Source organism: Phoca vitulina, unplaced genomic scaffold (genome assembly GCF_004348235.1).
Source record: "Phoca vitulina isolate PV1807 unplaced genomic scaffold, GSC_HSeal_1.0 scaffold47, whole genome shotgun sequence".
Classification (NCBI taxonomy): Eukaryota; Metazoa; Chordata; class Mammalia; order Carnivora; family Phocidae; genus Phoca; species Phoca vitulina.
In genome coordinates, this window is record NW_022589750.1 from 3,142,761 (window position 1) to 3,159,432 (window position 16,672).

The following is a 16,672-nucleotide window of genomic DNA, read 5'->3' on the forward strand; positions in this document are numbered from 1 at the left end:
ACACTGTGTATATTTATACACCATTATATCCCAACACCCAGGTGGGATTTATCTGAGGAATGCGAGGCTAATTTGAAACCCCAAAATGAATTAATACAGCCGCACGATCATCTCAGTAAGTACAGAAGCAGCACTGGACAAAATCTAACACCCTTTCATTATAAAAACATTTAAGAAAATGAACAGAAGGAGACTCCCTCAACTCGGATAAATGGCAGCCATGAAAACCAATAGCTGATATCCTACTTAGTGGCCAAAAGATTGACTGCTTTCCCCTAAGAGCAGCGACAAAGCAGGAATGTCTGACTTTGCCACCTCTGTTTAATACTGTCATGGAGATTCTAGTCAAAGCAATTACACCAAGACAACAACAACAACAAAAAGATATCCAGATTAGAAAGGCTTTAAAAAGGCAAAAATAAGCAGCTTGCTCTGCTGATAATATGATCTGATATACTGAACATCTTAAGGAATCCACCTTAAGATAAGAATAAATGAGTTCAGCAAGGTTATAAGATACAAAATCAATATATATAAATATACATAAATCAATTCTATTTCCATACAGTATAAACATTCCAAAAATTACGAAAGCAATTTTTATAAGCATCAAAAAACTAAACACATAAATCTATGGTCAGTTAATTTTTGACAGGAGTGCCCAGACAATTCAATGGGGGAAAGAACAGTCTTCTTCACAGATGGCGCTGGGACAACTAGATATCCGTATATAAAAGAATGAGGTTGGGTTTGTACACATACCACAAAATTTAACTCAATGGACTTAAAAAAAATCCAAAAGTATAAAATTCTTAGGAGGAAACATAGGAATAAATCTTCATGGTCTTGGATTAGGCAATAGTTCACACAGATCTGATAACAAAAGCACAAGAAACAAAAGAGGAAATAAGCTGGACTCCATCAAAACTAAAAAATTTGTACAGTACACAATACCATCGAGCGAGTGAACGGACCAGACTAGAGAACGGAAGAAAATATTTGGAAATCCTCTCTCTCACAAGAAGCATCCCAAATACACAGAGAAATGTCACAACTCCGTTATTAGAGATAACTCAGTTAAAAAGATGAGCCGAGGATTGAAAGGTTTCCCAGATAAGATAATGGCCAATAAATACATGAAAAGATGTTCATTATTAGTCATTAGGGAAATGCAATTCAAAACTACAGTGAAATACCACCTCACACCCACTGGGATCACTATAAAAGATGGGTAATAGCAAATACTGGTGAGAATGCAGAGGAACTGGACTCATACATAGCTGGTGGGAATGCAAAATGGGACAGTCTCTGGAAAGGTTTGGCAGTTCCCCAAAGTTACACAGAATTACCATAGAACCTAGCACTTCCACCCGTAGGCACGCGTATACCTAAGAATTGAAAGCACACGTCCACACAGATGGTCGTGAACGTTCACAGCAGCATGATTCACAGTAGCTGAAAAGTACTAATTCATGCTGTGGCACGGAGGAACCTTGAAAACACGGTAAGGGGAAGAAGCCAGTCGCAAAGCCACAGAGGTTATGATTCCATTTACGTGACTGTCCAGCAGAGGCAAAATCTCCAGACACGGAAAGATTTGTGGGGGATTAGCACTGGACGCGGCGGATAGAGTGGAGTGACAGGTAACAGGTGTGTCTTTCTTTTAGAGGGAACCAAAATGTCCAAACTTAGTGGTGATGTCTGTACAACCCTGTGAATATACTAAAAAAACACTGAAAATACTTTAAATAGGTAAGTTGTATGGCCTGTGAATTATTTCTCCCTAAAGCTGGTACATAAATAAAATCCATGTCATGTATGTTCTCTACAACGTGCTTCATGACCTTTGTAATTAACTCCACAAAATAAAAGCTTTGTACTTAGCTTTTTAAAAAAGTATAAGGAAGCAAATAAATTCCTCCTAAACCTATCCTGCAGAGTTGACTTTTCCTTTTAACCTTTTCCTAAGTACGTCATCTACCTGTCGATACACCAACATCTACACACGTGTGTGGCCGAGAGCGAAGCTGCCCACACTTGTCTTCCTGACTCAGGCCCCATAACTGCATCCTCATCCCCAGCCTCGAACCGGCTGGCGGGCAAACATTTCAGCTCTGATCTCTGTGTATGAATATTTCTCCTTATCTCTATATTTTGTTAGAACACATTCTTGAAATGTGGAATCACCACGGTCAAAGGAATGGACGTTTTCTAAAGCTTTTGTCATCATCGACCGATTTCGCCCCGGAGGAGTTGTGCCTAGGATGGGAGAGGGCCTGCGACGTCCTGCCGAGAACCGGGAGTTACTGGGAGTTACTCTAGAAATCCCCTTGACACGGTGATAGTGACAACTGGCACATCATTTGAGTAGAAGTGCGGACTAAATCAGACCGAAGAGGACTAAAGCTCATGGCCGTAGATGGCCGCGGCCAACGCCACCTTCCTCTTGGGTGGCTCCAGGCTAAGCTGAGCGTCACCAGAGGCTGTCCGAGCCCTAAGAGCCTGAGCCCCCGCCCGGCGGATGCTCCACCTGCTGACCACGCCAGCACCGTCCAAGATGTGCTGGGTGGGGCCCCGCACATCCTGCAGACAGGAGAGTCGTGCGTGCCCTCCTCCTGCCCGCTGACCCATCCTCGGCCGCCGGGCCACAACCCCACTGCGCGCCCGGGACTGGCGGCGTGTGCGCGCTGAGCCGGCTGGCAGGGGGCGCTGCAGAGCTTGCCTCCTGGCGGCTCATGGGTCCGCAGGGCCGGAGGTCACCTACCTGAAGCTTGCGGAGCTGCTTGATCACTTCATCCCTTGCCTTGTTCGCCGCCTCGATCTGGGCTTCAAGGTCCTTCAGGTCTATTTCCAGTTTCTTCTTGGAAGCAACCGCCAGCGCCCGCTGCTTCCGCTCGTCCTCCAGCTCTGCCTCCAACTCCCGCACCTGGTGGACAGCATCGGGTCAGGCCCGGCCATACCCCGGGACCCCTCGCAGGGACAGGCGGCCTGGCATCCAGACGGTGACTCTGTGGCAGCTCTCTGGAGCTGAAGTGTGTTCAGGGAGGTCTTGAACGGTAACGCCTTGTATGCACCATTCCCGCGGGCTACCATGGAGCACAGGAAGGCGGAGTCCGTGACCTCGGGCTCCTAGCCAAGGTGATGACACACGGAAAGCCGGCAGACATCTCTTGCAGGGACACTCAAGGGCCTGTGGATCAGCCCCGCGGCAAGGAGCCGAGGTCTTGGACCAGGACCCCGGGCTCGGGGGGTGGGGGGGAGCCAGCCTGGACGCAGGTCCTCTGGCCCAAGTCAGGCTTTCAGACGATGCACCTGCCCCGTGGATTCAGAATTCCAGACCCACAGAAACTGGGAGCTATGTAAGTGCTGTTCTGAGTCACTAAGTCTGAGGTCACTGGTTATCTAGCAAGAAATGGCTAATATATTAAATACCAGTGCCTGAGAATAATGAAACAGATCTATCCCAGATCCAAGACTTGATACCACCAACTCCAAGGGACTGTCAAAATAGCCACAATTAGTTTTTGAAAGTGAACTTATAAATTAGAAATCTCACATACATTCAGAAAAGTATACAAATCGTAAGTGCCTGGCAACTTTTTAAAACCAAAAAAAGGAGGGTGCCCAGGTGGCTCAGTCGGTGGAGCGTCTGCCTTCGGCTCAGGTCATGATCCCGGGGTCCTGGGATCAGGTTCCCTGCTCAGCGGGGAGTCTGCTTCTCCCTCTGCTCCCCCCCCAACTCTCATGCTCTTTCTCTCTCAAATAAATAAAATCTTAAAAAACAAAAAACAAAAACAAAAAAAGGAGAATCATCTGGCTTTCTTCCCTCTGAGGAGTGGTTCCATGAGGGCATGTGATCTGAACTTCAGAAACGCGGAGTCCCCTCGTCAGCCATGGTGGCTTGTCTCCTTCACCCACACGTTTAAGACTCCCCGACCTTGAACCTAACTGCGTTGTCTCTTGAGGTCCCACCGAGGGCTATGTAATTACTGAGAAGTTTCCTGGCTCGTAAGCAGCAGTGGTGGTGTTTGATAAATAAGGAAATAGGAAATCAGAAACAAGTACACTGAACTTTAAAGACCAAATGATCAACTACGTTGGTTTTCCTCCTGCTAACGTGTTCTGACGTGAACCAACAGGATACTGACCCACAGCCGGACTTCGAGAACGAGCAGGTTCCTGTTCCCGAGGCCGCGCTGCCTCCGACCTACCTGTTTCACCAGGAGCCGCTTCTTTTCTTCGTTCTGCTCATCTCTCGTCTGCAAGTCCCTCTCGAACTGGGCCTTCATGGCCTGCATGTTGACCTCTAGGCGAAGCTTGGCGTCCTCCGTGGCCTGAAGTTCATCCTCCAGCTCTTCGAGCTGGGTCCTCATCTCCTCCACCTGCTGCTCCAGGGCGCGCTTCGATTTTTCAAGCTCATGCACCTAAAGCACAGGAAGCAGCAGGGGAGAGATGACCCCTGGCAGAGGCGCAGACGGGGACGGCCGTCTGTGTCTTCCGTCAGAGGCCCCCACGTGGCTCGAAGGCCACTCTGGTCCCTCCCGGGCCGGCTTCCTCGCCATGTCACACACATCCTTCCCTCTCCTGCTACGGCCTGTGCCACTCATTTCGGAGGATGCCACTTAGAGGACAGTTCGGAGCTCCTGATCGCCACGCGCCCCATAACCACTAAGTTGTTCGCCGATGACCTTGAAGCGGAGCGAACTTTACGAGCCAAAGAACAACGGAATGAGCGCGGTGTCAGAGGAACTGGGCTGCTGACTGGCCATCTGCCGGCCGTCTGTGCGTACAAGGTACTCAGGACATCCCGTCCTGCCGTGGGGAAGGTGGCTGGGGCCAAAAACGCACGTGGAAATTCCAAATAGTAAGGTGAGTTAGGTCTGGGAAGCAGGGTGCGGGGAAACAGAGGCATGGCCTTCCTCTGGACAAAGATCCCCATCGCAAACATCTACCTAGTTCTCTGGGCCAGGTGCCTCCACCCCTCGGGACACCCTTCAGGCGCAGGTGCTCTGCCTCCCCTCTGGGGCTTGCGGGGGCAGGAGGAGGTAGGGCGGGAGGCCCTGGCCTCTCCGCAGCGTCTGCTGCTTCTCAGGCACAATGTCTGTGGAGTGAATGGGACTGTTGATGATGCTAGCGAACAAGGGGGAGTGTCTGACACTTGATCTCGGGGTTGTGAGTTTGAGCCCCGTGTCGGGCGGAGAGCTCACTTGATTTAAAAAAAAAAAAAAACACAATGAAAGTAACCGGAGTCTTGCTCTACATTTTACTGTGTAATCATGGCCGTTTCTGCTCTAGGCGGCCTCTTGCCTGTGGGGCTGATCCGCCAGGCACCGGGTTGTCGGAGACCCAACGGGAAGGTAGGATGGCCTTCCCTCCTTTATGATGGGGCCGGGGCGCCCACATCCCATGAAAATGAGACGCTATGCTTTTCAAAGAGCATGTGCTGTGGCTTCATGAAACAGGGGACGTGTCCTGTCCATCGGGCAGATAACAGAACTTGGGCTCAAGAGATCAAGTGGCTTCTCCTGCTGAGAACGGAAGCTGGGGGGAAGAGCTGAGCCCCAAACCTGTTTCTGACCCCAGGCCTGGCCTCGCCTCGCCATCCTCCACACCTCATGCACCTAAGGGAGGGGCGTGGGGCACATAAAAATCATCGCAGTTCTCGTGGAGTGTGTGTGCGGTAAAAGGACAGGACCGCAGAAATTTCCAGACTGTGAATGAAGTTTCCAGGGCGTTCGACCGGGGGGTCAGGGAGAGCTGTAGGTGCCTCCGGCCCCCCTCCGGGTTCCCACTGCCCTCGGTCTGAGGGGCCCTCGAGGTACTCGTGTTTGGTGACTCCCTGGGACTGGGGGCCGAGGACATGCCTTCTTCAGCGTCCCCCGCCAGGACGCAGGGGAGGGCGGGGAGCACCCATGAAAGTGCCATCAGTAAACAAGGCCTCCCCATCTGTCAGCACTGCTGTGAGAACAGACCACACAGAATCTCACAGGTTCTCCCCGAAGACGTTACCCCCCCTCCTACGCGCCGGCCTGGACGCCCCCAGACCCATCAGGCGCTTGTGGGGAGTCGCCTGCCCCCCTCCAAGGACTGGTCCCCAGGGCTACTCACGTTCTTCCCCACGTCATCCTTGGAGCTCATGAGGTCTTCCATGTCTGTCCGAAGTTGCTTGTTCTGTCTCTCAAACTCCTCCTTGGCCTCCAGAGCTTCCTCGAGGGCCCGGGCCAGGGACAGGGCTTTGGTCTCCTTCTCTCTGGCTTCCGCCTCCGCGCGGTCTCGCTCTTCCGCATAGCGAGCGGAGATGTTCTTCTCTTCTGCTAACAGCTGTGGGGGGGAAACGGCGGCGGGTTAATGTGGACAGTGGCTTAAAGTGCGACAGAACCACTTTGCCTTCTCTGTGTGTCCGACTTACAGCGAAGCACAGCACCAGATTAGCGCTGTTCTCCTATCTCTTTTTGCTTCTCTCCTTTTCCAACTTTCTACAGATGATTTTAAACCATAAGCCACCCAAGGGAGGGCGCTGCCAGGAGGAGACCGCATGCGGCGCCGGGGACCCACCTGGTCGAACTTCTTCTGCTTCTTCTCCAGGTTGGAGGCGATCTGGCGCTGGTGGTCCAGGTCCACCGTCAGGTCGTCGAGCTCCTGCTGTAGGCGGTTCTTGGTCTTCTCCAGCTTGTCGTAGGCCAGGGCCTTCTCCTCCAGGCGCTGGCCCAACGCCTCCGCGTCTTTCAGAAGCTTCTTTCTGGCTTCTTCCAAATTCTCGATTGTTCCTAAGTCGTCATCTACTTTCTTCTTGGTGTCCGTGAGCTAGGTTTTACGGGAAGAGAGATGCGCGTCAGACAACCCCGTTGATGCTTACAGGTGAGGAATAGAGAGAAAGCAAGTTCGAAATCAACACTGTGTGACTTTGAGCAACCGAACCTTCGAGTGTAACTGAATTTCTTTTTTTTTCTTTTTTTAAAGATTTTATGTATTTATTTGAGAGAGCACGTAGCTGAGGGAGTGGGAGAAGCAGGCTCCCCACTGAACAGAGAGCCCAATGCGAGGCTCGATCCCGGGACCCTGGGATCATGACCTGAGCTGAAGGCAGATGCTTAATCGACTGAGCCACCCAGGCACCCCCTGTAACTGAATTTCTTAGCTAATAATCCACAAAGGGATGACTGGTTTGAATGGCGGACACAGTCCTAGGGCTTTATTTTAAATGCTTCCGGCACCATAACCACCAGCGTGGTATCAGCATGTGGCTGGGTCAAGGGAAAAACCCTTCTTGGGCTTAATTTAGTGCAACCTAATTAACTGTCCCAAATGCAGATGGGACGACGCAGCGCGGCAGGGACATGTAGGCCAGCGCGGCTTCTGGGGGAGCGCGCGCGCACCTGGGACTGCAGGGCCAACACTTGTTTCTCCAGATTCTTCCTGGCCTCCTCCTCCTCCTCCTGCTGCTCCTGGAGACTGTTCTTCTCCTCCTCCAGCTGCCGGATGCGGCTGCTCAGGTTCAGTTTCTGGCGCGTCTCCTCCTGGAGAAGCTCCTGTTTGTTTTCGTGAAAGGTCGAGACTGAAGTCACATCAGGCCCCAAAATAAAAACACCTCTTATAAAAAAAACAACTTCACGTCACGAACGCCAGAGCGCCTTGGTGTGTGCGCAATACCCAGTGAAAGTAAGAGACGGAAAGGATTCAGAGACACACATGATAATTTTATAAACGCTCCCGCCGGAAATACTGCGTTATGCTGGTCGTTGAGGAACAGCAGCCCTGTCCACCCGGCGCCCGGGCCGCCTTCCCTGCTCCTGCTGCATCTTTGCACTTCGGCAGATCCTCCCTCCGCTCCCCTGTATTAGTTCAGGCAACTTGGCACTTCTCACTACCGTCCCCTCTAGGATCGGGCCGCCCCTCCAGCGTCTGTCCTTTACTTTCTGCCAGACCCATTTTTCTAAAATGTCAAAGCAAACGTGTCTTTCCCATTTACTTTCAGACTTGAAAGTTTTCAAAGGCACGCAGAGGGCTTTCTGTGCTGACCAGGATACGCCTCGTCACCGCTCAAGCCCCCATTATGCCCACCTTCTTTGTCTGAGATTTTCACCCCTGTATCCGCAGCATTTAGCAAATCCCCGTTCCTATAAAGTTAGAAAATTTAATACAAAGAAGATGTCAAACTCCCAAGAAAAAAATGCTACGTTATTTTTATATCAAAGTCAATATCCTGATTTCTCTCAGACTGGAAGACACTCCCAAGGCACGTTTTGATACGGGATTTAACCGTAGGATTTAGCGAGCTTCAACCTGTCCTTTTACGGTAGGGACTCTCTGTGAGGTCAGGGTCATGGAATTTCAGCCAAAGAAAACAATCTTAGTGCAAATGGCCAGCGACGCTTGTGCGCGCGGGAGGATGGCTGCTTGGACCGCATCCCAGGCGGTGCCTGATGGTGCGAAGCAGGGACCGGGGGCGCCGTGTCGAGTTATGAGCTTCGGAGATTTCCTTAGTAGCAAGACGGTTCCAAATAAAAGTTGAGCATAAAACCAGAGATGATCAGAAAGCCATTCTGGGACCAGCTTGCAGACGCGAGACACGGCAGGGCTACCATCAGGGGCCCTTACTCCCCAGATTACCTGTGTGTCCTGCAGTTGAGACTCAAGACCAGCTGCATCCTTAGCAAATTTAATACCCTTCTTCTCTGCTTCTTCCAGAAGACTTGAGACATTGTCCAGTTCATTCTGCAAGGAGTACAAGATTCAGTTCATCAGTAAGCAGATAGGAAGGGTCCAGACTCACCACTCTTAAATGCACACAAGCAGCAGTATTCGGGGGAGGGGGGTGATCCTGCAAACTGCCAAACCCAATTAAGGAAGACTTCCATCACGGAGGGTCTGCTACCTGCTGCCAGTGACCCGAGAGGCAGGCACGGCACCACCCGCCGCGGGACCACGGACGGGGAGGATTAGAACGGCGGAGCCCACACACGGAGTGGGGTTCTCCTAACTCTGCTTTACCATCTTGTTCTATCCCGAAGGGACAGAAAGAACACTAAATCCTCCCAGGGATTGCTTTGCTGCGTGAAGAGGCTCTGAGATCAGCAGGTGTTGGATCTTGGTCCTTTTTCACACTAAGATGCATTAATCCTGCGTTGGGCGGGGGTGGGGGGTGGGGCAGTACATTCATATCTTTATAGAACTTGAAAACTTTCTTATAGAGAGTCAAAGAAGTTTAACTCTTTAGTCTTCAGTCCAAAGTACTTTCTAGGCTTAAAAATCTGCTGGCATAGATTTATCATGAATATTCAGCTATCTCTTATGGTCAGATTTCATGAATAATGTGGTAACCATCCCCCCCAATCCCCACGGTATAAGACCTTTTGTAATCTTTCCTCAGGGACAGCGGGACCCCCCCCCCCCACTCTGGTTTGTCCCCTGGTCATATTAGCAAAGGGGAGGCGCACAGAGGACATATCTATACACGTGACCCAAGCCAAGGACATTTCTGTTTGTACTCATTTTAGCAACAGCCTCTGGAGAGCCCACGCGTCCGCGGCCCTGGCAACAGCGTGGTGGTGAAGGGCTCTGGACTCGACAGAGACCTCGCCTTCAGCTCTGGCTCCGGGAGCCGCCAGGGGAGTCGCCAGAGGGCGGCGCCCTCCTCCGCTTCTTTGAGGCGCCCAGACTCACCCAGGGGGCGTGGTGTGCGGATCCAAGGGGAGACCACCCCCAGGAGCCGGACGCAGGCTCAGCTCGCCTCCCCGCCACACAGACAGTAACACAGGGGAGCACTAACGCCGTTTAACATCTTCTCTTTTGAGAACACAGGAAAGAGTTAACAGAGGAGGCTGGGACTGCTCTCCTTAGAAGGGCCCGTGGCTGGCGTCTGGGAACCTAGACTTCCAGAAAGCGCCTAGCATTCCCTAAAATAGAAAGGCTCACTGTGCCGAGGTGGCTGGTGTAAACACCGTGCATTACGCTGAGCACCCGCTTCCCCTCTGGGATCTGAGACACTGGCGTGTGTCAGGCAGAGGGGCCCACGGGGCCAGCCCCCCACCACACCGCGAGCTTCCCCACGCACGTCCCAGCTCGCTGCGGGAGGAACGGGGCGCCGCGTGGGCCTGCCCCCCAAAGGACTGCCGGGAGCTCGCACGCGGTGTCCTCAGGGCCCCCACCTTTCCCCTTTATTCACTTGCTTTGTAATCCTTCCACTATAAAGAACTACGGCCACGAGCAGGACCACGTGCCGTGTCCCGGGAGTCGGCCCAGTGAGTCACTGACCCGCGGGCTGTCCTGGGTGTCCGACAGTCACGGTTCTGTGATTGGTTTTTAGCTCAGCAGCACAGAACATATCTCTCCTAACGAATATTCATCTGCTGCATCGTTTTTCCTGGCTGCATGCAAGTCCATCCTGCCCTGAGCCGAGATCAAGGGTTGGACGCTTATCCCACTGAGCCACCCAGGCGCCCCTGATTTTGATTTTTCTAGTTCCTAAAAATGGTACTTATTGATCTTAAGCCATCTCTGCAGCCAGCGTGGGGCTTGAACTCACGACCCCGAGGATCAGGAGTCACGTGCTCCTCTGGCTGAGCCGGCCGGGCGCCCTCGCGCCGTCCATTCTTCAAGTATCAGTGAACTTGGAGCGGCTCACACTGGCCAGGGCCTGCGGAGGGGCGCGCCCGCTGTGGGGGGGCCGTGCAGAGCCCAGCACCAGGCTGCCCCGGGCTTACCTGGAGCTTGTTTGCTTTCTCGGCCAGCTCCACGCGGAGTCTGTCCCCTTCCGACACCTTGGCGTGGAGTTCCTGCACCTGCGCGTCGAGTTTCTTCCTCTTGTGCTCGGACTCGGCCTTGACCTGCTGCAGCACCTTGACCTCGCACGCCAGCTCCTTGTTGTCGGTCTCCAGGCCCTGCTTGTTCTTCTCAAGATTCGCTTTGAACTAGGAGGCGAAGGAAGAGAAACGTGCTATTTTTAGAACACTCCATACAAGGCGCTGCTTTTTCCTCGGTGGGATCGCGCCCGCTCCGTGGTCTGCCATCAGCGTCTGAATGAAAACCTCCGTTCTTCTCGGAGGGTGAGGTTCCTACAGCAGGGACACCCTGGCGCACGCTGCCGGCGGGGGGGGATCCCAGATATTTAGGGGCTCACTGCACCATGGACTTCATCCTTGTCAGCCCAGCGTGGGGGCGACACACAGGGCGCATCTGTCCAAAGTGCCACCGTTCCTTCACGTTACCCCTGGTGTAAGACACGTTCTGTTAGTTCAGAGAATTATTTTTAACAAGGAGCTGCGAGTCTTGTCGCCGGGCTGAGACTAATGCGGTGTGTGTCAGACGAGTGCACACATGTTGGTGCAAGGGGGCTCACAACAGGCTGGCTCCCTGCAGGGGCCGCCCCGGGAGGACTCGGGACTGGGCACGGGCCTTCGAGGCCGTGCGGCAGGGGAGGGGGGTTCCGTGGGGGCTCCAGGGCCACACTCCCCGGCTTCCCTCTCCCTGGCCGCTCACTGGCTGTGCGACCCTTGGGTAATCTCCGAACCCCGTCAGCAGAGTCTACCCCACAAGGCTGTAGTAAAAGGCAAAGACAATGCGCGTCGAGTACTCAGCGTGGCGACGGACGCATACGGATGCCGACGTCCGTCAGTGTTGCTATTGTGAGCGCACAAATCAGAAGGTGGCATGTGGACGGGCAGGGGAGGAGTACGGGGAATAACGAGGAAGAAGGCTCATCTGCCCAGGGGTCAGAGGCTGCACGAGATGAAGCATGGAGCTGATGGGAGGACGGGAAGCCGACGTGAGACAGGGGCGGCGACAGGCACAGTGGCCTGAGACAGACCAAGGGCAAGGATGGGCGAGGAGGGACGAGGAGGGGGGGCTAAGGGGCACGGGAAAAACCAGCAGGACTCGGGGACTGGCTGGCAGCACAAGAGAGACGTCAGACCGTTCGAGGTTTCTGAGCTCATCGTCAGGAGGGGACACTGGTGGGGGGACACCCTGGGAGGAGCGTGGGATTTGCAACGGCAGCCGGACCCACCCACTTATTAACACACACACACAACCACGGGCATGTGGCTCCGGGAGGTCGGCAGCCACCCGGGAGTGTCCGAGTGAATCCGTACTGCATGGACGGGGCGGGGGGGGTGGGTTCTGAGGGCGATTTCCCGAAGGACGCGGACACGGGCGGCCCCTGCCTCACTCACCCGCTTGGCCTGCTCGAGCTGCTCCAAAAGCTCCTCCAGGGCCGTGGCGTGCCTCTGCCGCATGTCCTGGATCTGAGCTTCGTGGTTCCTCGTCTCTTCTTCCAGAGCCTTCTTCAGCTCAGCCACCTCCTGTTCGCGCTTGGTGCTGGACAAACGTATTTTTAGAGGAAGCAGCTCAGAATCAGGTGACCGAGACTGAATTAAAAGGACATTTTTAAGGTGCTGTTTTGGTTTTAAATATGCTCAGCTTTCCCCAGAGTTGACAGACGTGGGTTCAGTTACGGCTCTCACGTTTGCCAAGTCCGGGACCTCGCACGGCTCGAACTCTGGACCTCGGTTTCTCCATCTGCACCCTAGGGTCTCGGGAGGCCGCTGTGAGACTCGCACGTGGGAAGCGCCCGGCATAGGGCCTGGCCTGTAACAGCCCTCAGTACATTCGGGATGTTGTTATGGTCACGGAAAATATATCACGTTAATTCCTTTGAGAGAATTTTTGGGCCTGTGACGACGATCAGATGCGGGCCTTGGGACTGCTCTGGGCAGCCTGGTTGCCTGGCAGACGCGAGATGCCACAGCGCCAGCTGACCTCTCAGCGAAACTGGAAAGCGTGAATCTGAAGAGGTTTCAAAAGCTAAGGGGCAGCCAAGGCCCCAGGAGTCGGGACACTGCGTCCCGACAAAGGTGGGACTCTAACCATCCTGGGAGGTGGACCCCCTCCCGAGACTCCATCAGGAGGTGGCTGAGGCTGGGAGGAGGGACGGGAAACTAGAGGCAGGCGCAGGGGCCCCACTCCGGGCTTACAAGGTCTCCGGAGTTTGGAGGGACCAGAGCCTGGGCTCTGAATGTCCTGGGATGAAGGGAGGTCTCCTCTAACCTAAACTTGGGGACTAAAGATCGCGTGAGCGTTAAGTGTCTTTATGTGGCTTTCCAGTACTTTTATGATTTGCTCTAACACACAGCGGGTAGGCTGAAACACCGAGGTGGTTTCGCTAACTAAGAAGAGACTTCACAAATCCGTCCATCTGAGCACATGGCTTGGTAAAGACCGAAGCTGCTCAGGGCTGCAGGACATCAGGACACGGAGGAGCTGTGACCTGCCAACCCTCCTGAAGAATAACTCTATGGTTCCAAACACGTGAGCGGGACAGTGACTCGGGGGTGGACCCCGTGGGCACATTCTCCTCCCTCTCCCAGTGGATTGGGGGGCCCGGGGGCTGCTGGCTCTGGGGTCACAGGGCAGCCGGATGGAAGGGATCAGTGAAGGTTCTCTGGTCTAGCCGGGCTCAGCCGCACGCTCGCTGGTCGGGCCCCGTCCCCGCGGTCTCCTCGAGACGAAGGGACCGGCAGAGCGGGACGGACGCTGGAGCGAGCGCCGGGCCCGACAGACACCCCGACAGACGGACACACTCCGTCTGCTGACTTCAGCTCACCCCAGCGTGTGACCAGCACTTCCGTGGAAGCAGCGGCAGTAGCAGTCCTCCTGCCGTCCGCGCACTGTCCCTCCGGGGAAGAGTCCCGCTCCTAACTCCCACGAGCCCTCCGTCCCCGTCCAGGCTGATCAGGCCAGCAGCCCCTCGGCTCTCCGGGCAAGTCCTCCGAGAGCTACGCGCCGAGTCCGCTGCAGGTACTGATGTGCCGAGGACGGTGACCGTCACGCGACCCCCAGGATTCAGAATGCCCAGGGACGAACCGGCTGGGGGCAGGGGTTCCTCAGCGAGAGGCGCGCACGGCCGTGGTTTTAATAAATATGCACGTGTGCTTGTCTTTTTCTTTTTCATTTTTTGGCAAGAGTGAACAGAAGAAATGATCAGAGCCTTTTTTTCTATTGGGGCCAAAAGTCCGGCTGAGAACGGGTATTTCAACAAAGTCTAGTTCAGCGGTTTCCAGGTTTTGAAAAGCAGACGTTTTACAGAGAAGACCAGAACTTAATGTTGCCGGCAGCAGAGCTGTTCTGCGGGGGGGTTGGGGTGGGACTCGGGGCAGGGAGGCCCCCCCCAGCTGTCTCGGGGGACGCAAGCTCCACGTGCATTCACGGACAAAGTCCCTGGCACATCGTTAGGCTCCCCGCCTCTGCTTCTTCACCACTCCCCCGACACCCACAACCTGACCTCCGCCTCCCGGGCACACCCGTGACGTCACTCTCCGGCCACGCCCCCTGGTGAGCCCACCCTTGTCCTCCAGGGAAGGGCACCCCCAGGTTTCCCTCCTGGGGGCTCCAGGTCGTCTCCTCCCTCTCTGCCCACACCTGTCTTCATAAGTGATCCCCCTTCTGCCCCTCCTGTTTTATTCCAGGCCTTCCCGGGAGGACAGCCCGGAGCAGCCCCGGCCGGTGTGCGTGTGTGTGCATGAACGCACGCCTATGCACACAGCCAGCCACGTCTAGTGGCCAAGGCACCCGGGGGGGCCTCATGCCCCTGGCAGCTCGAGCCTTGAGGAGGGAGCAGACGGTCGAGAAGAGGCCCAGGCAGCCACGTGGGAGCCCCTCTGCCCGGCCTGCTCCCCGGCCTGCCGCTCTAGCTCTCCTGTGACCTCTGGGGGGGCTGGTGAGCTGAGGCTTCGGCACGTGCACCTTCTCTGGCCGCGCGCGCCCGTGCCTGGCCGTCGGCTCACCGGTCACACGGCACACGCCTCTGTCCAACGCGCACTCCCGTCCGGGGACCTGCCCTCGCCTTTCTTTCTCTCTTTGCGAGCGTGAGCGCGTACCTCCCTTCTCATCTGCCCGCCCGCAGCCTGAGCGCCCCTGGATCTCCCCCCATTCTGTGTCTGGCCCTCCCGTCCCCATGACCCTCTCTCTAGGCCTCTCACCCGGTCTGCGCGCCTGCCCCGCGGGATCCCACCCCGCCCTGCACACGTCCGTCTGCTGGTTCACTCCCCCCCTCCATGCGGGATGGTTTCTGACCACGGCTATTCTGTTCCCGTTCCACCTGCCGTAGGGAGAGAAACAGCCACACTAACAACAGAAAGGAAACCCTGCACCTCCCAAGGAGGGCTAGCACGTCCGGAGCCTTTCCGCCTGACGCCACTCACCGGAGTTCCTGCTGAGCCGCGGTGGTGTCCAGAGTGTCCTCCAGCTCCGTCTTCAGAGCCTCCAGCTCCTCACTCAGGTCCCTCTTCTGCTTTTCTGCCTTGTTCCGTGAAGCCTTCTCAGATTCGAAGTCTTCCTGGAGCTCGGCGATTTGGGCCTGCAGCTCCCGCACCACCTTGAGAGCATTGTTCTTGTGGAGCGTCTCGTCGTCCCCCCTGTGAAGACATCCAGAGGGACCGTGTCCGGGCGACGCCCCCCGAGAGCCAGGAGCAGCAGACCCCGCAGCGGACTCGAGCCCAGCCCCCTCTCCAAAGGGCGACAATTCTCCGTTAAAAGGAAGGACAGGCTCATTTTCACGATCAGAATAGAAAAAGTTCCCTCTCGAGCAAAATGTCAGAATGAGAACACTGCTCAAGGTGGCACCAGGCCAAAGTGTCCGGCCTACAGTGAATCCAGACATGCTCCTGGGACGCAGGGGGAGGCGCGACGTGCCACCCTCACCCCCGCCGTCCCCCCTCGGCTCAGTGCTGGCAGACCCTCTGCCTGGAGTCGAGGGGAGGGGCGCTGGAGGACAGGATAGCCCGTGGACAGCTGTGTTCCTGGATTCTAGCTCTCACCTCTAAGAGGAAAAGCAGAGTCTGGCCAAACTAAGACCGACTGTGAGAGACGACGGAAAAGAAAATTCTGTTACGAGATGTACTCGGTTGTAATAAATTATGACCACGTAGTCAAATGGTTATACATATACTTAGTATCCGTAATTTCCATTCTGAAAGGGATGCTTTAGAACTGAACAACAAATCACACTCTAAGTGTGGGGGGTCATCTCTGAAAAGGGATTTCCTCTCGACTTCTAAAACGCACCGTGAAATTCATTTCTACTATACAGAAACCAAAACGTTTGCTATGGTAAAATAATGTCTCCTGGGGTGGATTTCTGGGGACCTCGTGACACGACTCAGGCGTCTGACGTGCGAAGGCCCCGGCTGGTTTATGTGAGCTTCCTGCTAACCTGACGCCAAGTCAGGGACTCCCGGGTCTCCAGGCGCCTCCGTCATACCCATGACAAGGAGGCTACATGCCCCCGGCCCCAGGTCTCTGCCCAGCCCGGACGCGAGGGGCTCGGGGGGGGGGCTCAGGGGACGGCGCGGGGCCGGACGCAGACCTGGCCAGCGCGCCCTGTAGCTCTTCCTCCTTCTTGACCAGCTGGACTTTGAGCTCGTCGATCTGCGCCTGGAGCTCAGCGATCTGGTCCTGCAGGTCGGTGGTCTCCCCGTCCAGTTTTCTCTTGGCCTTTTCCAGCTCCTGACGCGTCTTCTCTTCCTTCTTTAGGCGTTCTGTAAAGCCAGAGCCGAGAGAAGCTCTTCAACGCCCACGAACGGTGCGCCGGATGAACAAATTCAAACTACAAACCGACTGAAGTCGAAAACCAGCCGTTTGACTCAAAAGCAGGTCATCGCACAGCCGTTAGCATCAA

The 16,672-nt window shown here is 55.0% G+C and overlaps 1 protein-coding gene across 10 annotated transcripts in view; it reads right to left on the bottom strand.

Annotated features, from left to right (window-relative positions):
• Positions 1-16,672, bottom strand: part of MYH10 (myosin heavy chain 10) — a 121,782-nt gene that overhangs the window by 9,054 nt on the left and 96,056 nt on the right. For all 10 annotated transcript variants that reach the window (XM_032432095.1, XM_032432094.1, XM_032432092.1 and 7 more), the window contains 10 exons: positions 16,361-16,532; positions 15,198-15,410; positions 12,171-12,315; positions 10,704-10,910; positions 8,611-8,715; positions 7,377-7,529; positions 6,556-6,804; positions 6,109-6,321; positions 4,212-4,424; positions 2,765-2,926 (listed from right to left, as the gene is read on the bottom strand). In XM_032432095.1, coding sequence (XP_032287986.1) covers positions 2,765-2,926; positions 4,212-4,424; positions 6,109-6,321; positions 6,556-6,804; positions 7,377-7,529; positions 8,611-8,715; positions 10,704-10,910; positions 12,171-12,315; positions 15,198-15,410; positions 16,361-16,532 — 1,832 coding nt within the window. The remainder of the gene's footprint in view (positions 1-2,764; positions 2,927-4,211; positions 4,425-6,108; positions 6,322-6,555; positions 6,805-7,376; positions 7,530-8,610; positions 8,716-10,703; positions 10,911-12,170; positions 12,316-15,197; positions 15,411-16,360; positions 16,533-16,672) is intronic.